At 52.0% G+C, this 22,512-nt stretch overlaps 1 protein-coding gene across 3 annotated transcripts in view; it reads left to right on the forward strand.

Moving 5' to 3' along the window:
- LOC115642052 (nascent polypeptide-associated complex subunit alpha, muscle-specific form-like) overlaps positions 1-22,512 on the forward strand; it is a 41,295-nt gene that overhangs the window by 11,548 nt on the left and 7,235 nt on the right. For all 3 annotated transcript variants that reach the window (XM_030545428.1, XM_030545429.1, XM_030545427.1), the window contains exons 2-4: positions 16,919-17,438; positions 18,363-18,417; positions 22,160-22,320. In XM_030545428.1, the coding sequence (XP_030401288.1) occupies positions 17,006-17,438; positions 18,363-18,417; positions 22,160-22,320 (649 nt within the window). In that variant the 5' untranslated portion in view covers positions 16,919-17,005. The remainder of the gene's footprint in view (positions 1-16,918; positions 17,439-18,362; positions 18,418-22,159; positions 22,321-22,512) is intronic.

Below are 22,512 nucleotides of genomic sequence, written 5' to 3' on the forward strand. Positions count from 1 at the left end.
TGGATACAACCCCCCGTTCCACAGCGTGATGGGGTCTCCTCTAGGGCTGGGTAAGGCTGGCAGGGGGAGGGTGGTAAACAGGAGGACCTTGCTCTCACTAGGAACAGCCTCTCAGAGTGGCTCTTGGCATCGGGCTGCTGAGCCAGTGCAGAGGGCATGTGAGGCTGCTCTGTGGCTTGGGGGTGGGGTTTATGTAGTGTTTAATTAGTGACTAATTGTGCCTGTGACCAGCACTGGCCTGCAGCCCTTCCCAGACTCTGCTCCTTCCTCTGACACAAAGGCAGAGGCCCCTCTCCTGGGTGGGGGGGGTACAGACCCCCACATGCTCCATTGGGCTGACTCGGAGGTCCCTGTGCTGGCAGAATGGGCTCTGATCTGTCACCGTGTGACAGCTACATAGACTGGGGCCACTGAGAGCAGAGAGCCCTACAGCAGAGAGGAAGTGTAGTGCAGTGGTTAGAGCGCTAGCCTGGGACTTGCAAAAAGCAACAGAGTCCTGTGGCACCTTAAAGACTAACAGACATATTGGAGCATGAGCTTTTGTGGGTGAATGCCCACTTCGTCAGACGCATGCCTGGGACTTGAAAGACCTGGCCTGAGATGCCAGATCTGCTACAGCCTTCGTGTGTGACCTTGGGGTAGCTCTTCAGTGCCTCAGTTTCCCCACTAGTACAATGGGGATAATAACCCTTTACTGTAGGGGTAAATACCTTTCAGACTGAGAGATGCTCAGCTAATGTAGTAAAATACATCCCCGAGCTATCTAGAGATTAAGAATTGCACTGCTTTGACTACACATCTTGTGCTTAGACAAAGCCCTAGGGTGGATGCAGTTATCTGTTTAGAGGTGCTTACACTGGTCATTATACCTGTACAGGAAGGCGAGTAAACCATGTTAGAATAATAATCCCTAGCGCTGTTCATCAGTAGATCTCCTTTGCAAAGTGCTTTGGAGTCAGTGTCACTGGACCTGTTTTTCAGGTGGGGAGACTGAGGAAGGCAGAAGTGACTTGGCTGAGGTCGCCAAGTGGGGAATAGAACCCAGGATTCAGGTCCCTGTGCAGTGCTGGAGACGCTAGGCAGCACTGATGTCTTTATACCAGTATAGCTGTAAGCACTAGGGGTTGTACTGATATAAATGTTAAAAATCACCCAGCCTTAACCCACATAGTTATACCAGGACAAAAATGGGATAGAGCAGGCTGACCTCTTTTCAATGGGCAGCAGATTAGGGCAAGAGCCAGTAGCATGTATCTGCAATAATTAAAAAAGCCACCTGATGTTGGCCTACTGAGGCACCTGGAGGGGAGGGGGGAAGAAGAGAGCTCCTTCCCGGAGGTTAGAAAATATCACATTCTTTGCAGTTGATAAAGGAACCTAAGAACTCTTCTGCCCCTGCAGACTATTCCTATTCCCTCCCACCCCCTCATGCTGACTCAGCGACCGCTCAAGGGGGTTACATTTGCCTGCAAAAATCCTAATTCCAAGACCCAAAGGGATTGCTATGATTGGCTAGTCTGACTTCCTATATGCCACAGGCCGGAGAACTGCCCCCCAAACCATGCCTAGAGCCAGAGCCGTCCCTTGGGTACAGTGAATCAGGGTGGCCACCCTGTGCAATGGGTGGGGAGGTGAGGCAGGTGGGCAAGCGAGCAGGATGAGGAGGCAAACAGGTTGGCGAGCAGCTGGGGGTCGGGGGAGTGTGAGAGGAGGAATCCCCCTACCAGAACCTGCCTCCTTCCTTCCGGTAGGTCCTGCCAATCCGCTCCTCCTCCCCCTACTGCTGTGGATCAGATGTCTTGCAGCATCAGGAGGTGCTTGGCGACAGGGGGAGAAAAGAGGGGAAGAAGAGTGCAGCGCACTAGGGGGATGGGGGCAAACTGGGTGGAACAGGGGTGGGGCCTTGGGGGAAGAGGTGGAGTGGGAGTGGGGCCAGGGGGAGCACCCCTGGCAGATTAGAAGCTTGGTGCCTATGTCCCAGGCCCTGCACCCCTTAGGGCTGGCCCTGCCTAGAGCAGAGCGTTCAGAAAAACATCCAAACTTGACTTAAAAATGATCAGTGCTGGAGAATCCACCATGAGCCTGGTAAATTGTTCCAGGGGCTAATTACCCTCCCTGTTCAGAATCTTGTGCTTTATTTCCAGCCTGAATTGGATCAGGTTAGACCTTGTGCTGCTAAATCGAGCAGCCCGTTATCACTTGTCACCCATATGGGCACTTAGACTGTCATTGTCACCTCCCCCCTTCTCTTAATGAAGCAGATACAGTGATTGAGTTCCTTGAGCCTAAGCCATGTTTTCTGATCCCTGAATCATTCTTCTAGCTCATGTTGACCTCTCTCTGATTTGTCAATCCCCTTCATCCGCTGGGCACACCAGCACTGGATGCAGCATGCCACAATTCAGTGCAACTGCACCTGTATTCTCACCTCTAGGGCCCAGGAAGGGCACCCACTTGGTTTCAGGCTCCTGACCTGTCCTGGGTGGACATGCTCATCCCATCCCTTCTGACTGGCCTATTGCTGATCTGCCTAGCACCCTGACTACACTGTAACCTCCTCTGCAAAAGACAGGCGGCCTAAACAGCCTTTTCTGTCTTTCCCTTCCCAGGCAGTTAACTGCGTAATTGACACAGTTAAGCCACCACTCAGCTATTTCTAAGCAAGCACATTGTATTCTGAAGGTAAAAGCATCAGAAATGCTAGACAGGAAGGGACTCAAAGCTAAGCCCAGTGCTCTGTGCTGAGGCAGGGCCCAGTAAACCCAGACCATCCCTGAGAGGGGTTGGAGAAAATGAGTTTAAGGCAATACAGGAACCTACACGAATGCTGATAAGCTCACCAGAGAGCACTCACTCACTCCCACAGGGGCTCTGGGTGGGGATTACTCCTTCAGAGCCCACATGTGCTTACAAGCTCACCGCAGCTTTAGCTCCAAGCAAGTGCGCAGAGTCTTATGGGGCCTCCATAGACTGAAAATCCTTCCAGCACCTCCCTAATGATGGGGCAGGGTGGGGGTGTTCTCCATGGACCAGAGATCCTGCCTATTTACTGGAAGTGAGCCTGGATTCAGGCTGTTCTGTCTTCTGGTCCCTGGAGAATCCAGTTTGAACTGGTATATGTGAGCCTCTCACCCACGGGGGGTAGCTCTGGGGAGGTGTTACAAGCTGCGCCCCCACCTCGCTGTTCTTAGCTCCTGGAGAGCTGCGTGTGTTCTGCCTCCCCCAGGGAAGTATGGACAAACTCTTTCTGGTACTTAAACATTTGTAAGACAATGATCTCCTGAGTGACTTAATTCAGTAAGGGTTGTCCCCCAGGGTATTACTGCATCTGTGTTACAGGGTCCCAGCAGTGGTCACACCAGAGTCAAATACAGGTAAAATAACCTCTTTGCTTGTACTTGAGATTTCCCTGTTTATGCATCCCAGATCTCATTAGGCTGGGAGCTCGCATTCAGCTGATGAGCCATCCCTATCCTCAAGTCATTTTCAGTCTCTGCTTCCCAGGATAAAGTCTCCCACCCTGCAAGGCTGGCCCTAGATGTCTTTTTACCTTTAGCCAGATTAAAAGGCAGATTGTTTGCTTGTACCCAGTTTACCAAGCAATCCAGATCGGTCTGTATCCATAGCCTGTCCTTCTCACTGACCACACCTCCAGTCTGAGTCATCAGTGATACCTTCCCCCTCCCCCCCCAGCTCATTGATAAATATGTTTAAGGCCAAGACCCCATTCCTGCAGCCCCCACTAGAAGTGAACCTATTTGATGCTCATTTCCCATTCCCAGCTACCTTTTGAGACAATCGGTTAGCCAGCTTTTTAAGAATGAGAATATTATGAAACTGATGTGGCACGCATTATCAGAATGCCATATGGTACCAAGTCAAATGCATTCCATATTCCAGCACCACTACTGCCTTCATCAACCAATCTGCTAATGTCATCAACAAAAGAGATCAACTTCATTTGACAGGATCCATTTCCCATAAATTCGTGTCGCCTGGCACTAATTACATCACCTTCCTTGAGTTCTTTATTAATCAAGTCCCATATCAGCCACTCCATTATCTTGCCTGGGATCGATGTCAGACTGACAGGCCTGTAATTACTCAGGTGATCCATTTACCCTTTTTAAATATTGTCACAGCATCAGCTTTGTTGCCAGAGCTCTGAGGTTTATTGAAAATCAACGTTCACAGTCCAGTGAGCTCCTCAGCCAGCTCTTTTCAAACTTCTTGGATGTAAATTATTCAGGCCTGCTGATTATTAGAATGTCTGACTTCAGTAACTGCTGTCTAACATCCTCCTGAGAGATACTAGTGGACTGGAAAAACTGTTCTCATGTGTGATGACCACATTTCTACTTGGGGAAATAGAACAGAAATATCTATTGGACACTTTAGCCTTTTCTGCATTATTTATACCATTTGGATCTAGCAATGGACCAATACCCTTGTTTAGGATTCTTTTTGTTTCTAATACTTTATTTAAAAAAAAAAACAACCCTCTTTATTGTCCTTAACTCTAACATAGATTTATCCTTGCATCCCTTTGCTTCCCTTACCAGTTTTCTACAATTCCTGACTTATTTATAGTTATCATCAACATCCCTCTTTTTTTTCCATTTTATATTTTTATAGCTGCCTTCTAAACCAAGTTTGTTTGTTTCCCTAATCAATATGGCCACCTTCTCTACTGTGGCTTTTTGGGGAATCTAGTAGTGTTTTAAATTCCCAATTATGATTCATTTAGAAGGGGATTTGAGCAGATGATGGAACACAGACATGATGAGGCGCAGGGGACAAGCTCAGACGAGCAGATAGAAGCAAGACCAAAGGACTCTGAGGAGGGGCTGCTGGGTGAGGAAAGTGGACGGTGGCAGCATGTGACTAGGAGAACCAGGCAGAGGAAAAGACGGGCCAGTGATGGAGACATAGAACTCAGGAACAGGTTTGCTGAGTTGGGAAATGAAGATGGAGCACAGCAGGCTGCTGAAGGACAAAGGGCGAGGAAGAAGAGGCGAGCAGCTAGTCCTGCAGAAAGAGGGGAGGAGTCGATGGAGGCGACACCAAGTGGGAGCCCTAGGAGGACTGTAAGGGCGAATACAAATCGTAAGGAATTGCGACCACCTGCTGTGGGGGATAGACCGCAGAATCGCACTGTCATCAGGAAAAGGCAAGTTTACGTGATTGGAGACTCTTTACTGAGAAGAGTGGATAGGCCTGTAACTAGACCTGATCGGGAGAACAGAAGGGTGTGCTGTCTGCCAGGGGCTAAGATACAGGATGTGGACCTGAGGCTGAATACGATCTTAGCGGGAGCAGGAAAGAATCCGTTGATTATCCTTCATGTGGGAACGAATGATACGGCTAGTTACTCGCTGGACTGTATCAAGGAGGACTATGCCAGACTGGGGAAGAGGCTCAAAGACATCGAGGCTCAGGTGATCTTCAGTGGGATTCTGCCGGTTCCTAGAGCGGGGCGACGAAGGAGTGACAAGATTATGGCGATCAACAGATGGCTTAGGGAGTGGTGTTATAAGGAGGGCTTTGGAATGTACGGTCACTGGGAAGCGTTTACGGATAGACGACTGTTCGCTCAGGATGGACTTCATCTAAGCAAGGAGGGAAATAGAATTCTAGGATGGAGGCTCGCCGACCTCATCAAGAGAGCTTTAAACTAGGAAGTTGGGGGAGATGGTTGGGAGATGTTCGGGAGATCTCCACGCCGGAATGTAACCTGGAGAGGAAAGTAAACAAAGTGAGAGGGGACACCCTTGTGGTCCCAAGATTTGATCCAAGGAGGAATAGTGGAGAAACAAGAGTAGCGGGTGATGCTGGTGGTAAAAGGTCTCTGCACGACGGGGGAAAGAATGTCACTGATGCCAAACGCCAAAAATTAAAAGGCCTGTACACTAATGCAAGGAGTCTAGGTAACAAGATGGAGGAACTGGAGTTACTGGTGCAGGAAGTGAAACCGGATATTATAGGGATAACTGAAACCTGGTGGAATAGTACTCATGACTGGAGCACGGGTATTGAAGGCTATGTGCTGTTTAGGAAAGACAGAAAGAAAGGCAAAGGTGGTGGAGTAGCCTTGTACATCAATGATGACATTAACTGTAGCGAAATAAGAAGCGATGGAATGGATAAGACAGAGTCTGTCTGGGCGAAAATCACATTGGGTAAAAAAGCAACTAGAGCTTCCCCTGAGATAGTGCTTGGCGTGTGCTACAGACCGCCGGGATCTGATTGGGATATGGATAGAGACCTCTTTAATGTCTTTAATGAAGTAAACACAAAGGGGAAATGTGTGATTATGGGGGACTTCAACTTCCCGGATATAGACTGAAGGACGAGTACTTGCAAGAATAATAGGGGTCAGATTTTTCTGGATGTGATAGCGGATGGATTTCTTCATCAAGTAGTTGAAGTACCTACGAGAGGAGATGCCATTTTAGATTTGGTGTTGGTGAGCAGTGAGGACCTCGTAGAAGAAATGGTGGTAGGGGACAACCTTGGTTCGAGTGATCATGAGCTGATTCAGTTCAAACTAGATGGAAGGATAAACAAATGTAGATCTGGGATTAGGGTTTTTGACTTCTCGAGGGCTAATTTTAAAGAGTTAAGGAAATTAGTTAGGGAAGTGGATTGGACGGAGGAATTAGTGGATTTGAATGCGGAGGAGGCCTGGAATTACTTTAAGTCGCAGCTGCAGAGACTGTCGGAAGCCTGCATCCCGAGAAAGGGGAAAAAAACCATGGGCAGGAGTCGTAGGCCAAACTGGATGAGCAAACAACTCAGAGAGGGGATTAGACAAAAGCAGACAGCTTACAGGGAGTGGAAGAAAGGCAGGATCAGCAAGAAAAGCTACCTTGGCGAGGTCAGAACGTGTAGGGATAAAGTGAGGAAGGCTAAAAGCCGCATTGAACTGGACCTTGCAAAGGGAATCAAAACCAATAGTAAAAGGTTCTACAGCCACATAAATAAGAAGAAAACAAAGAAAGAAGTGGGCCCGCTATACACTGAGGATGGAATGGAGATCAAGGATAACCTAGGCATGGCCCAACATCTAAACAAGTACTTTGCTTCAGTTTTTAATAAGACTAGTGAACCTTGGGATGATGGAGGGATGATAAACGGGAATGTGGATATGGAAGTGGATATTACCGCAACTGAGGTAGAGGCCGTACTTGAACAGCTCGATGGGACGAAGTCGGAGGGCCCGGACAATCTCCATCCGAGGATATTAAAGGAACTGGCGCGTGAAATTGCGAGCCCGTTAGCGAAAATTTTTAAGCAATCGGTAAACTCGGGGGTTGTGCCGTATGATTGGAGGATTGCTAATGTAGTTCCTATTTTTAAGAAAGGGAATAAAAGTGATCCAGGTAATTATAGGCCTGTTAGCTTGACGTCTGTAGTATGCAAGGTCTTGGAAAAAATTTTAAGGGAGAAAGTAGTCAAGGACATAGGGGTCAATGGTAATTGGGACGAATTGCAACACGGATTTACTAAAGGTAGATCGTGCCAAACCAATCTGATCTCCTTCTTTGAGAAGGTGACGGATTACTTAGATAAAGGAAATGCGGTAGATATAATTTACCTAGATTTCAGTAAGGCGTTCGACACGGTTCCGCACGGGGAACTGTTAGTCAAATTGCAAAAGATGGGAATGAATATGAAAGTTGTTAGTTGGATAAGGAACTGGTTAAAGGGGAGACTCCAGAGGGTCGTATTGAAAGGTGAATTGTCAGGCTGGAAGGAGGTCACTAGTGGAGTCCCTCAAGGATCGGTTTTGGGACCGATCTTATTTAACCTTTTTATTACGGACCTTGGCACAAAGAGCGGGAATGTGCTAATAAAGTTTGCGGATGACACGAAGCTGGGGGGTATTGCTAACACGGAGAAGGACAGGGATACTATTCAGGAAGATCTGAACCACCTTGTTAACTGGAGTAATAGGAACAGGATGAAATACAATAGTGAAAAGTGCAAGGTTATGCATTTAGGAACTAATAATAAGAATTTTGGATATACGTTGGGGGTGCATCAGTTGGAAGCGACGGAGGAGGAGAAGGACCTTGGGGTGCTGGTTGATAGCAGGATGACTATGAGTCGCCAATGTGATACGGCTGTTAAAAAAGCAAATGCGATTTTGGGATGCATCAGGCGGGATATTTCCTGCAAGGATAAGGAGGTGTTAGTACCGTTATACAAGGCGTTGGTGAGACCCCATCTGGAATACTGTGTGCAGTTCTGGTGTCCCATGTTCAAGAAGGATGAATTCAAACTGGAACAGGTTCAGAGACGGGCTACAAGGATGATCCGAGGAATGGAAAAACTGCCTTATGAAAGGAGACTCAAAGAGCTTGGCTTGTTTAGCCTGGCCAAAAGAAGGCTGCGGGGGGTATGCTTGCTCTATATAAATATATCAGGGGGGTTAACGTTAGGGAGGGAGAGGAATTATTTAAGTTTAGTACTAATGTAGGCATGAGGACGAATGGGTATAAACTGGATATTAGGAAGTTTAGACTTGAAATTAGACGAAGGTTTCTAACCATTAGGGGAGTGAAGTTCTGGAACAGCCTTCCGAGGGAAGTAGTCGGGGCACAAGACTTTCCTGGCTTTAAGACAAAGCTCGATAAGTATATGGAGGGGATGTTATGATAGGATTGTCAATTTGGGCAATTGATCTTGGATTACCACCAGATAGGTCTGCTCAATGATCTGCGGGGAGATGTTGGATGACATGGGAACTGAGTTACTGCAGAGAATTCCTTCTTGGGTGCTGGCTGGTGAGTCTTGCCCACATGCTCAGGGTTTAGCTGATCGCCATATTTGGGGTCGGGAAGGAATTTTCCTCCAGGGCGGATTGGCAGGGGCCCTGGAGGTTTTTCGCCTTCCCCTGCAGCATGGGGCACGGGTCGCTTGCTGGTGGTTTCTCTGCAGCTTGAGGTCTTCAAACCAGTTTTGAAGATTTCAATAACTCGATCCTGGGATAGGGGTTGTTATAAAATTGGATGGGTGGGGTTCTGTGGCCTGCCTTGTGCAGGAGGTCAGACTAGATGATCAGATTGGTCCCTTCTGACCTATTAGTCTATGAGTCTATGAGTCTATATTTTTGATTAAATTCTTCCTTCCAGCTGATTTTTGGCTCAAATTGGTTTCAGCTTTCTGAAATGGCCCTCATAAAACGCCATGTATGTGTGTATATATCTCAGTGGTTTGGACTTTTTTCTGCCTGCATGTTATGAATGCAATGAAATCATGATCACTTGTATCTGTGCTACCATGTAACTTTTAGTTGTCATCAGTTTCTCTTTATTTGTCAGGACAAGGTCTAATAGAGAAGTCCCCTGGGTTGGATACAACACTGTGAGTTAGCAAAAAGAATGAGTACTTCTGGCACCTTAGAGACTAACAAATTTATTTGGGCATAAGCTTTCATGGGCTAAAACCCACTTCATCAGATGCAAGCAGTGGAAAATTTAGTAGGAAAGGGTGTGTGTGTGTGTATGTATGTATATACACAGAGAACATGGAAAAAGGCGGGGTTGCCCTACCGACTCTAACTAGACTAATCAATTAAGGTGGTCTGTCAGCAGGAGAACTTTTTGTAGTGATAATCAGGATGGCCCATTTCAAACAGTTGACAAGAAGGTGTGAGTAACAGGAAGGGAAAAATTAGTATGGGGAAATAGTTTTTAGTATGTGAGGTTAGGAAACTGTCATCTAGAATACTTAGACATTCCAAGGATGTTTTTAGTGCTGGTAGTGTCAGACCTCACACCATGAGGGATTGTCACACTTCAACCGGGGGAAGTGTGAATCTGAGAAGATGGCCGTTTTTTTAAAAAAACCTTAATTGACTCTAGATCTGGTGACAGTGACTATGTCACCTCCTCCCTTCCACCCCCAACTCAATTATATGAGGCTGAAGGCTCAAGAGTGTCTTCGCTCAGGGGCAGGGGAGAAAGTTGCTAATTTTATGTGAACTTCTAGGAGACCAGGGATAAATCATTCCTAACCTTCTCATATCTAGAGATTTGACTTTTGGGCTGGCTGGAAAATAAGAATTCCATAGCATGGGGACACAGGAGGATTAGGGCTTTGTTTTTATTCCACATCAGAACAAAAATGACTGACTTTCCTGAAAACAGGGCAGAGGTAGGGCCTAGGATGGGGGAGACCCAGTGTCGGACCTCTGCTCCGAATCAGGCAGAGCAGGTCTCTCATGTCCCAAAAGAGTGTCCTACCCACTGGACTATGCTTGGGGGTGGGGGGAGAGTTCATACTGGGCCTGAGAAACCTTCCCAACCAAAGTTTCATCAAACCTGATCTCCGGGGCGGTGCAACCACTAGGTGACCTAGGCAGTTGCCTAGGGCACCAAGATTTGAGGGTGCCAAAAAGCAGTGCCCTAAATTTTTTTTTACAGCATTTCAGCCTGCTGCCCCCCTTGAGTGTCCCCCAGCCCCAGAAGTGTCCCTGCCTCTCTCCTGCAGCTCCATGCTACCACCCCTCGGCACCTGTCATCAACTGCTGCCGCTGGGTCCTAATGCTTCTCCACCACTAGTTGCAGGGCAGGCTGCCCTTACCCTTCCCTTTTCCAGCAGGACCATCCACCAGCACAGGGCCCCACAGGTCACCACTCCTGCCCCACACTGGGGAAGGGTCACCCCTAGTGAGGCTACAGTGAGGGGCAGCAGCAGGGGAGGAGGTGCACATGTGATGGCAGCCCCCCTGGCACCCACCACCGGGGAGGCAAGGGGGCTTCCTGGACCGAAGAGGATCCCTAGGAGCATGTGCAGTGACAGTGGTGCAGGCTGAGTGTGCTATGAGGTGGGGGGGCCCCTCCCTGAGAACTCACTGCTGCCTGCAGAGAGAGGACTGGGGGGAGTCCTCTCTGGCCCCACCCCTGGGGCAGCCTGCCTGCACCCCAAACTCATCCTCAGTCCTACCCCACCCGAGAGCCCTCAGCAAGAGCCCTCACCCCCCTGCACCCCAACCCTCTGCCCAGCCCTGAGCTTCCTCCCACACCCCAAACTCCTCATTCCCAGCCCCCCCCAGTCCTCGCCCCTCCACCCTGCCCCCTTCCCACACAACCTCTGCTCCCAAACTTCCTCCCAGAGCCTGCACTTCCACCCCTTGTCCCAGGCCTACCCAAACTCCCACCCAGAGCCTTAGACAGGTCCCCCACAGGTTCTAGGCAGCACCAAAATTTCTACAAATCTGCTACCCATCCCAGCACCTGAGTTTTAAGCCCTGTTATGCCTGCCACAGACCTAAGCCTGTGGGTGACCCCCATAGCATCTGCCTGAAGTGCTTGGGGGAATCACACATGAAAGATGTGTTGGATTTGTAAAAACTTTCATCCGAGAATGCAGCAGGAGCGTAAGATTTGTTTGAGGGCTCTCCTCATGGAGGCTGCACTCCGCCCAGCGCAGGACTCTAGGCCCAGCACCTCGCCCTTGGTTTGTAGTGCAGCCCTGGCACCGGGCTCAGTCTGGCACGGCTACCCCTCCCCAGTGCCCAGGAAGCAGCCAAAAAAATGGGACTCCCTGGCACCAAACAAAAAGGGTCAAGGGACATCGGACAAAGGACTTAGTTCAGGCCACTTGCCCACCCCAGAGCCACAGGGGGGTTTCTCTCCGATTGGATCCACTCGTCTCCCCAGGGATCCACCGCTGACTCCCGGGAGTGGCACAGGATCCAAACTCATTATTGTGCAAATATGCGTGTGTAGGTGGTTGAAATTTGTCATAGTGATATTGTCAGTTGTTGTTGTATAACGGCGTATCCACTGTTCTAATTTTATTAATAATGATAATTGGATATTCTAAAGGTAGAATAAAATGTAGTAGATTTTGATATGAAGGAAGGAAATACACGTGACTAAAAAGGGTGTATTTTTGAAAGTATTTCGAAAGTTTATAATAAGCGATGGTCCAAGGGGAGGGAGAAGGGGTACGCAAGGCAGAAGTTTTGCCTAGGGCCCTGCCTGATCTATTTCTGTGACACTTCAGGTTGGACAAATCTGCATTTTTCCAACATGTCTCCTTGGAAAAATCCCTCCCCCAGCTCTGGCTGACCCTGCCTAGCTGCGTCTGTAGGACCCGGTCTCCATTCCAGTCTTGCACTGCGTTCAGCACACTGTGTAAAAACATCAGCCTTCTCTTTGCAGTGAACACAACTTAAACGCTCACAGCCGGAGAGCTAAAGTGAAGTGACTAAACGTGGGTTTGGGGCCCTATTGGTAGAAATGGTTGGATCCTCTTCACTGATGCTAGGAACAGGAGGGGCTTGCAAGACTTGCTTAGATTGGAGATCCAGAGTTGCCAACCCTCCCGGTCTGGCTGAGAGTCTCCCAGAATCATGCTCTATCTCCTGGAGGCTACTGAAGCCAAACTGGGAGATTTTAGGTGCTAAAAGTGCAGCAGGGCTAAGGCAGGCTCGCTGCCTGCCCTGGCCCTGTGCTGTTCCCAGAAACAGCTGGCACGTCCCTGCGGCCCCTGGGGTGGGGCCAGGCATAGCTGCAGACTTCTGCTTGTGCTGGTGGGTGATCGACCTGCCCCAACTCCACCCCTGCCCCCATTCCAACCCCTTCCCCAAAGTCCTCACTCCAACTCTGCCCCCTCCCTGCCCCTATTCTGACTCCTTCCCAAATCCCTGCCCTGGCCCTGCCTCCTCCCCTGAGCATGCTATGTTCCTGCTCCTCCCCACTCCATCCTGGAGCTTGCTACAGCTGTCTGGCAGCAGCAAGAGCTGGGAAGTAGGTGGAGGAGCAGGGATGTGGCATGCTCAGGGGAGGAGGTGAGGTGGGGAGGGATGGGGCAGGGAGCTTGGCTGCATAGCACCCACAGAGTCAGTGCCTATGGGGCCAGGCCTGTCTGCGCTGCCTGCACCCTGAGCACCGACTCCCAAAGGCAGCGGAAGTGCGTGGAGCTCCCCTCCCAGGGGCCACAGGGGCATGCTGGCCGCTTCTGGGAGCGGTACACAGAGGGGGCAGCATGCGGAGCCTTTGCCCTTCTTAACTCTGGCAGCTCCCAGGTAGCGAAGCAGTGGGGCTAAGACAGGCTGTCCCCACAGCTCCCATTGGCTGCAGTTCCCAGCCAATGGGATCTGTGGAGTCGGTACTCAGGGCATGGGCAGTGCATGGAGACCCCTGCACACCCGCCCCCTCCCCACCCCCCACAGGGACATGCCAGCTGTTCTGGGAGTGATGTAGGGCCAGGGCAGGTAGGGATCCTGCCTTAGCCCTGCTGCGCTGCTGACTGAGGTAAGCGCTGCCTGGCCAGAGCCCAAACCCCTTCCCACACCCTGTCCCAGCCCTGCACCCCAACCTCCTGCCTCAAGCTCAGCCCAGAGCCCCCTCCCACATTCTGAACCCCCCAGCCCAGAACACACATGCATCCCACCCCCTGATTCAGTCTTGTGAGAGTGGGGGAGAGTGAGCGATGGGTGGAGGGTGCAGGGTGGGACCTTGGACAAGGGGCTGGACCTCAGGGAAGGGTGGGGGCGAAGGTGTTTGGGTTTGTGATTTCGACAGCTGGAGGTTTATAGTGTCCAGTATCTGGTCTCCAACTGCTTCAGAGGAAAGTGTAAGTAGTGAGCCCGGCAGCAGCAAGTGTGGGGTAAGCTTATCCCTCCCTCTGCCTGCTGATCCCTACTACTTAAATTGGGTTAAGTCGCAAAGCAGGAGTTTTAACATCCTTCCATAATTTGTTTGCATTAATGAACTCTGGATCTTCTCACCCATTTAAATATCTGCTCCCTCTTTTGAATCTCGCCAGATTCTTGGCCAGAGTGAATTCCAGGGGCCATCTGCAATTTCCAGGAATTTCAGTGGGGTTTGAGTGTGTGTGTGATTTCTGTGCATGCCCTGCCCTTCCCCCTGCAAAACAAACTGTTGGCTGCTTGCCTTGAAACTGATTAGCTAGTCTGGGCACTCAGATCATAAAAATTCTTGGCCTGAGTTTTTTGCAGTGCATGAAGTAGGGGACAGCAAGGGCAGAATGAACTGAAGTAAACTCTCTCTCTTCCTCCCCCTGCCCCAATCAGTGTGGCACTGCTCTAGGGCCAGGCCAGGCTGGGCAGAAAGCTGTGCTTTGAATCACATTTGGGTAGCTCAGGGAGCCTGCAGGGGCAGTGGAGAACGCTGGACTATATCCATGGTGAGCCACTCTCCTTGCTGATCCAAATACACTGGTACGAGTGGTGCTGCGTGAATGTGCCCCCTTGACACTTATCAGCCTCCTGCTGAGCTAACCTGTCCAGGGGCAGCTTTTGTGCAGACAGGGTCCGGCGATGCAGGCTGGGCTGTAAGCAGGCTGTGTCCTGGCCTAAGCCGCCAACCTGCCTCCAAACACACTAGCCAGTGTCTTGACGTGGCTTTTCGATATCGCTGAGCAAACTCTTGTGTTTAACCCGATTGAGACCCACCCCCTGACTCCTCAAGATCGTCTCTGGGTAACAGGGTTGCCAACACTTGCGATTTGATGGCAAGTCTTTGTGACAACTGGCATTGCTTCTAACCTCAGCTAGTGGCCTCGGGTGTAAATATCTGCTCTCATTTATAACTAGTCTCTAGAGGTCACACCTATAGGCTCTTCTCTGCTGTCATGAGGGCTGCACAGGGTTGCCAGGCATCCGGTTTTTGACCAGAACACTCGGGCAAAAAGGGACCCTGGCAGCTCCAGTCAGCACCATTAAAAGTCCAGTCGGTGGCGCCGCGGGGCTAAGGCAGGCTCCCCTCCCTGACCACACGGCTTCCAGAACTAGCCAGCATGTCCCTGTGGCCCCTCGGCAGAGGGGCAGTCAGGGAAGCTCAGCGTGCTGCTCCTGCCCACCAGTGCTGGCTCTGCAACTCCCATTGGCCAGGAACCACAGCCAATGGGAGGTGTGGGGGGTGGCACCTGAGGGTGTGAGCAGTGCACAAAGCCCCGGCTCCTGCACCTAGAAGTCAGGGACACCAGCTGCTTCTGGGAGCTATGTGGAGTCAGGGCAGGGAGCCTGCTGTACTCCCAGTGAGTCACTTGAGGTAAGCGCCACCTGGCTGAAGCCTGCATCAACCTCGTGCCCCAGATCAGAACCCCCTCCCACACACCTGCCCCCGTGCTGAGTCCCCTCCTGCACCCCAAACCCTTCATCCCTGGCCCCATCTGGGAGCCCGCACCCCCTTCCCCAACCCAGTGAAAGTGAGTGAGGGTGGGGGAGAGCCAGCGATGGATTGGACTGAATGGGGGTGGGGGCAGGGCTGTGGGGGAAGGAGTATTTGGGCTTTGAGCGATTTAGAAAGTTGGCAACGGTAGCACTAGAGGCTCAAACCAGAAGACCCAGATCCTGCCTCAGATGCCTGAATTCCTAAGCTGATCTCATGATTTCTGCATACTCAGGCTTGGCAACACTGAATAGGTCTGATATTGGCATATTTGGGGCCGACATCCCAGCATCGCACCTTTAAATGCTAGTTCAGACAGAGCAGGAACCCTCCTGGGATTCAGGGCATGAAATACGCTATTCTCCAGAGCCTTTTCAAACCGGATCTTGCCATTTTGGCCACTGATGAGTAAGAAACCCTGGCTGTGACAGCTCTTAGTTTGCTCATTACTGGACTGGGGCCAGCACCACTCATCTCCTGGGTGGCTATTTCCTCTTGAATGTGAGTCTGAGCTCCTGGCTGAAAGCTGGGATCGTGGAGTGGGAGTGTGCGCTGTGGAGCCCAGCTGGCTGAAGGTCCACAGAGCACTGGTTATAACTGAGAAGTCCAGGCAGCAAATAGGGAACGGGCTCCCTGCCTGTACCATAAATATTCTTCTATTATGTAACTGCTCTTGCTCAAGTGTATTCCAGCCACTTAGTAGAATTAATAGCTCCGGAGTTTTTCGGGGAGGTAAATAATAGCCGGGAAGCACAAGGGCTTGTGGATTTCCTTGTGAGCTTTGGGGTCTGATGCTATGGGAGTTGCATCCCAGGAGATTTGGGTTCCCTTTAAATCCAAGGGGATTTAGGGACTTGGGCCCTTCTGGGAAAAATCTCCCCATCCAAGCAGGTTGGGCTAAGGAGTATTCCCAGCTGGCCATGGACTGGCTGTGTGGTTCAGGGAAAATCCCCACCCTGGCAGTGCCTCGGTTTCCCCAGCTGTGAAATAGGGATGAAGCTGGCCTATCTTTCAGGGGATGGTGTTTAAGGATAAATTTCATTCAATCTGCAAAATGCTCTGAGATCTCAGAGTCCAGAGCTCCAAAAGAGTGGGAACCTTTCCTGTGCGGAGGAATGGGCAGCTGAGACATCAATTGCTGCAGAATTTAACTTTGTATTTTAAGTGAATCTTGTGCTTAAGGCTGTAAGTCTTTCCTAGTGCAGCACTACCTTCCTGAACCTGCAGGCAGCTGTGTCGCTTCTTCTGCTCATGGCTCTGCCTAACCATAGAGACCGGTGTGGGCTCTAGTCAGTTTCACAGCTGCTCTGCCCATGGGCACCCATGAAAGTGATTGGCACATTCTGCTTTGTGCCCCTTGGCAAGGCTGAGCAGGAGGAGGATGTCTGGGCTGGAGCTATTTGTTGGGGGCGCGGGGGAGGGGGTGGATGAAGACACTCTAAGATTGGGGGAGGGGACCTGGTGGGAGAGATCCCCTCTTCCTGGTGCTTGGAATGCTTCAGATGCTACCAGCCAGAAGTGGCTAGGGAAGACAGGGATCAATGGACAAAGTGTGTGGATGGGCCTTTCCCATCGGGTCTGGGGAGGTCAGGGCTTCTGACTTGGTGTGCTGCTGGGGGCTGATCTTTCAGCTTTGCCACTGGCTAGTAGGTTTGAGCTCTGGACTAGTAGTGATTTCAGCACGGGGGAGGCAAAACTTGAGTTGGCGGTGGGGTGCAGAGTGGGGTGGAATTGGTCCCTCTGCAATTAACGTCTGTCTCTTTCAGTCCTCGCTGGCGGCAGAGGAGGATTTGGCTGTTCTCCATCACTGCGGCGCAGGCAGACGATCCCCCCCAGCACCTGGGTGGGACAAGATGGATGGCAAAGCTACTGCCAATGGGGTCCCCCTTCCCCAGACCAATGGCACGGCAACCGCTGGGAAAGGGGCAGCAGTGGGGCAGCCTGCAGCAAACCCCAAGCCTGCCAAGAACGCTGTGAGATCGGCCCCCGTCTCTGGAGTTAGGCGGCCTGTGACTGACTATGCCCGCCCACCCACAGCCCCGTGTGGTGGCTCCAAGCTGCTCAGCAATGGGGTTCCCCCGAGGGCCGAAGCCTCGCAGAGGAAGCTGCCAGTGGCAGCATCAGCACCCAAAGCTGGTGCTACCTCTGCCAAGCCTACTCCGGCCAAAACAGTGGCCAGGAAGCCAGCAGGTGATAGCGGGGCAAAGCCTCCGGAGAAGGCTGGGCCAGGCAAGGCCGGGCAGCTGAAGAGTGTGAGAAAGACGCCGGTTCCAACCATGGCCTTGGGTATGTTCCTCGTCTTCCTGCCAGCAGCAGGAAGGGTCCAGGATTGTCCGGGAGTCTCCAGGACATAAAAAGTTCAATCTTTTTAATTAAAGATGATCATGTGATGAAACCTCCAGGAATAAGTCCAACCCAAATTGGCAACCTTTGTGGGAGGCACCAGGCTGGGATCTCTGAGGCCTACAGGTGCCTTAGGGCCTGTTCCTGATCTCCTTGTCCTGAGCCAGGGTGGTTAAGGCCCCTGTGGGTTGATAGCAGGGGACTCTCCCTGCAGCCGAAGGGGGGAGAGTTGCTGGAGCAGGGGCTCTCACTGGGGAACTATAGTTCTGGGCTGTGATCAGAACACCCCCCCCCCACACACACACAAATAAAACACCTGGCAGGCCTCTGACAGACTAGGGTGGGGGGTTGGTGTTGCTGATAAGGGAGCCAGGCTGTGGCATCCTATCCTGCTTTAGGGGCAGGGCAATGCCCTGCTATGGCTCAATAGGTAAAGGACTTAGCAGGGGAGGGTCCCCTTGGTCCCCTCCAACACCCACACCCTGACCTGGCTTTTGGGGAGCAGGACAGAACCCTTGGTTTCCCCTGCACCAGTGATAGCCAGGCTGGTTGAGAGGCCCGTGCGTGCAGCAAATGTGGCAGGTCATGGTGCCTGTCCTCCCATGGACATGGGGTCCAGCCTCTCTGCCAGAGAAGCCAGTCTCAGGAGGGGCCAAGCCTGAATCCTGTTCCAGGGAGGTTTGCCCAACTGCATTGATGGGCAAGCTGGCGCTGCCCCTCCTGCGTGCCCTGACTCCTTGGATCCCAGAGCTGGGAATAGCCTGGTAGTCCCGTTCCCCTGGCACTAACCCAGCTGCTCCGTTGCCTCGTCAGTAACCTCACATCTCCTGGCACTGAAGCTGTCTCTGTCTCTCTTCCTGTTTCTAGTCCCAAAGTCGACCTCAGCAAAGCCCGAGAAACCAGAATCTGCCAAGCCTTCCAGGTATGGTATGGAGTTGCCTGCAGCTGCACGCTGGCTGCTGATACTCTGGGGAAAAGACATGAGAGGGGCTGGGTAAAGAACCTGCCCCAGGATACCCAGCAGGGGGGCACATGGTGGGGCTGGGAAGGCTGGCGTTTGATGGGGCCTGGATGAGATTTCCATGTGGAATGGCTCCTGACCAGGCAAGGCACTGCCCTTGGAATCCCCAGCCTGCTTAGAGCAACAAGCAGTAGCAAATGCCATGACCCACATGCAGGGTGTGTCTGGTACCTGATCTAATGTGATCAGATGTAATCACACTAAATAGTATGAGAAGGGATGGTTGCAGGAATCCCTGAAACTAGGGGAACTCCCAGAGGAAAACAGTCCCAGATAGAGGCAGCTCCTGGGAGAGCCTGAGATGAGACAGAAACAGACTGTGTTAATTTCTGAATTTTCTCTCTAATTAGTGAGTGGTGGGATGTTCGCTGGCAGTATGTTGTTCAGCCACTAGATGTCCCTGAGCTGCACAGCGTTCCGGGCAGGGAGTGGTCCCTGGTAAACAGAGACAGAAGTGGGACACAAGCTAAGTGGAGGCTTGTCTGGGGTTCAGTAAATGCCACCTGTTGGAGATGAACTGTGGTTTCTCATACCATGAGACAAAAATATCCCTGTGGTCCTAAGGGGAGAGAAGATTTCTGGTGGTAGACGACTCTCTAATCTAGCAGCCAAAGTCCGAATGAGATCAATGAGGCTGAAGCCGTCCAAATTCGGATTAGACATGAAGTGTGAATTGTTAGCCCTGAGAACACTGGGCCCATTCATGTAGGGCTGTGGGAGATTCTCCATCCCTCTAAACTGAGCCTGGATGCCTTTCTACAGCCGATGCGCTGGCTCAGATAGACATGAACCTGCCTGATGCACAAAGCACCAAGTGGGTTGCCTGGCCTGTGATTATGCAGCCTAGATGGTGGGAATTGTAGCACATGGAACAGGCCAATGTCCCTTGAGACTACTGGCTCCCACAGTGTCCTAGGTTCTGAAAGCTGTTAGAGCAGCAGGCCCGAGGTGACTAGCCCTGCGCGTTTTGTGCATAGTTGGAAAACAGGCTTATCTGGGCCCCAACGGGGGCTTTCTTCATGTTGTGTAACAAGCCAAAGGGATGACAAGAAATAGCTACTGCTTTTCTTCGTGGAAGGCTAGAGGAGACAGCTGTGCTCATGTGCTGCACAACACAGGAGTCCCCTGACTCAGTAGCTGTGGCTGAACTAGAGAGCATCCTTAGAGAAACATCCAGGCTTGGATTTTTTTAAAGACCTCCAGCGATGGAGAAACCACCACATCCTTTGGGGAGCTGTATCAATGGGTCATCACCCTCACTTAAAATCCATTAACCCATTCTGGCCTAGTGGCTGGTGGGAAAGCCATAGACATGATGTATCTTGATTTTTAGTGAAGCTTTTGACACAGCCCCATGTGATCATAGATTCTATGAGTGGAAGGGACCTTGAGAGGTCATCAAGTCCAGTCCCCTATCTCCAGTCCCCCTCCTTTCATAAGCAAACTAGGGCAGGGCCGCCAGAGGATTCAGGGGGCCTGGGGTCTTCGGCAGAGACCCAGCACTTTGGCGGTGGGGTCCCGGGATGGAAGAACCCAACGCCACCAAATTACCATGAAGACATGGAGCAGAAGAAGCTCTGGGGGCCTGGGCCCTGCAAGAGTTTTCTGGGGTCCCCAAAGTGAGTGAGGGACCCCACTCCAGGGCCCCCGAAAAACTCTTGTGGGTGCTCCTGCAGGGCCTGGGGCAAATTGCCCCACTTGCCCCCTTCCCCCGCAGGTGGGGCATTTAAGGGATGAAAGCAGAGATGTGACTGGGGTGAGTGTCTTTCATTGCAGTTAGTGCTGGCTGCTCAATTTCACTCTCCTGAGATGAGTCAAGCTTGTCAGTTTCACTTGAGCAGCTAGTTTTGTTTTCCAGGGCGCTAGTGGGGTTAGAACAGGGGTGGGCAAACTTTTTGGCCTGAGGACCACATCTGGGTAGGGAAATTGCATGCAGAACCATGAATGTAGGGCTGGGGCAGGGGGTTGGGGTGTGGGAGAGGGTGCAGTGTGCAGGAAGGGACTCAGCAGGGGGTTGGGACAGAGGAGGATTGCAGGAAGCAGGAGGGGGCTCAGGGAAGGGGGTTTAGGTGCAGGATGGGTGCAGGGTGCAGCAGGGGGCTTGGAAGGGGGTTGAGGTGTGGGGTGCAGGAGGGGTTCGGGGTGCAGGCTCTGGCCCAGTGCTGCTTACCTGGAGTGGCTCCAGGGTGGCAGCAGCACACCAGGGCCAGGGCAGGCTGGCTGCCCTGGCCCCATGCTGCTCCCAGAAGTGGCCGGCACCACATCCCTGTGGCCCTCAGGGGAAAGTGGGCAGAGGGCTCCATGTGCAGCCCTTGCCTGTGGGTCCCTCCACCGAAACTTCCATTGGCTGCGGTTCCCTGTTCCCAGCCAATGGGAGCTGTGGGGGGCAGTACCCACAGATGAGAGCAGCATGCGGAGCCCTCTGCCACCCCTCCCCTAGGGGCCACAGGGACATGCCAGCTGCTTCTGGGAGTGGAGCAGGACCTGTGGTGCCATGGGAGTGGCAATCCTGGGGGTCGGATCCAAAGCCCTGACAGGCCAGATCCAGCCTGCGAGCCATGGTTTACCCACCCCTGGGCTAGAAGGCTCTCAGCACCGCACCCAGCAGGTTAGCGGGAAACTCTGCTTTGGCTGTGATGTCAAACATTCTTCAGGTTTTCTCTCTCAAGTCCCTGAGCCCAGCACTGGGGGGAGGCCTGGCAAGCTGCCCTTCAATGTGGATTTGGTGGGGCTAATCGGCTGTGGCTCAGAAGGGGTTTTACTGTACCCCCAATCCCAATGGACTCAGCAGCTGTGTTCAGATGCGCTGCAGCAGCGGTACATCCTGCCTGCCGAGGGGGCTTGCAGCTGGGAGACAAAGGGGGTGATGAGAGGCACCAGTCAGAGCTCTCCAAAGAGTGAGCCTCTACTTGCAGAACGTGACCTCCATTCAGATGCCCTAAGCTGCTGGGCTGTGCTGGCAAAGGGCCTAGATAGCTTGGATTTGTTTGGCAGGTGACCAAGTGCCTCTTGGTGCAGAAAGGAAAGGGTGGCCCAGTGGCTGGAATGTGAGCGCGGGACTCAAGACACCTGGGTTCAGTTCCCAGCACCACCACAGTCTCCCTGTGCAAGATTGAGCAAGTCACTTTGTCCCCTTTGCCTCAGTTTCCCCTCCTGGGTACACTGGAGTAACAGCAGTAAAGAAGGTGAGGTGCTCCGATGCGACAGTGACAGGAACCTTTGCTCGAGCTAGTCGGAGAGCAAGGAGTCAGCCAGTCAGAATGGGGAACATCCATCTCAGACCCCTGCAGGCTGCTATTGCGCAGTCCCTCTGGTACAGCAGTGTGTGCACTGGGGGAGTTTGTCCTGGCATCCCCTGGGCTGTACCCGCTCAGACCCTCTGGTGGACAGAGCGCAGGACTGGCTCTTAGGCAACCTGGGTTCTATTCCGAGCTCTGCCGGTGACCTTGGGCAAGTCACTGCCCTGCCTTGTGCCTCAGTTTCCCATTGTGTAGAGTGGGGGAGAACAGGGCTTTGAGCTCTGTGGGAGAAGTGTGTAGAAGAGCTAGGTATTCAGGGTGTGACATGGACCTGTCTCTATTGACTGCATGAGACAAACACATGGTGGCTTCTCTCTCTTCACCCCTCTCTGTTCTGGTTTCAGACCCCCTGCTCCAGGGACGAAGGACACCACACTGGTCTCGGCCAGAGCCCTGACCAGTAACAAACCAGCTGTGGCCAAACCTAAGCAGATGGCGCCACCTGGTGGCCAGGTGTCAGCAGTACCACAGCAGCAGAAAAACACGACCGCCTCTGCAAAGAAAGGTACAGGCACCTCATGACTAAGCACTGGTTGGGGGCTTAGATCTGACACCAGCAAGCTACGGTGACTCCACGGTGTGGGCAGCCGAGGCCTCTGAGATTCAGTGTCTGGTTGGATCCCATGGGAGGGTGCCTGGGGCAAGGGGCGAGGTATATTCGTAGGTTGCTGGCTTAGGACACCAGGCTGCCCTGACT

This window comes from Gopherus evgoodei, unplaced genomic scaffold (assembly GCF_007399415.2).
Source record: "Gopherus evgoodei ecotype Sinaloan lineage unplaced genomic scaffold, rGopEvg1_v1.p scaffold_37_arrow_ctg1, whole genome shotgun sequence".
In the NCBI taxonomy this organism is placed as follows: Eukaryota; Metazoa; Chordata; order Testudines; family Testudinidae; genus Gopherus; species Gopherus evgoodei.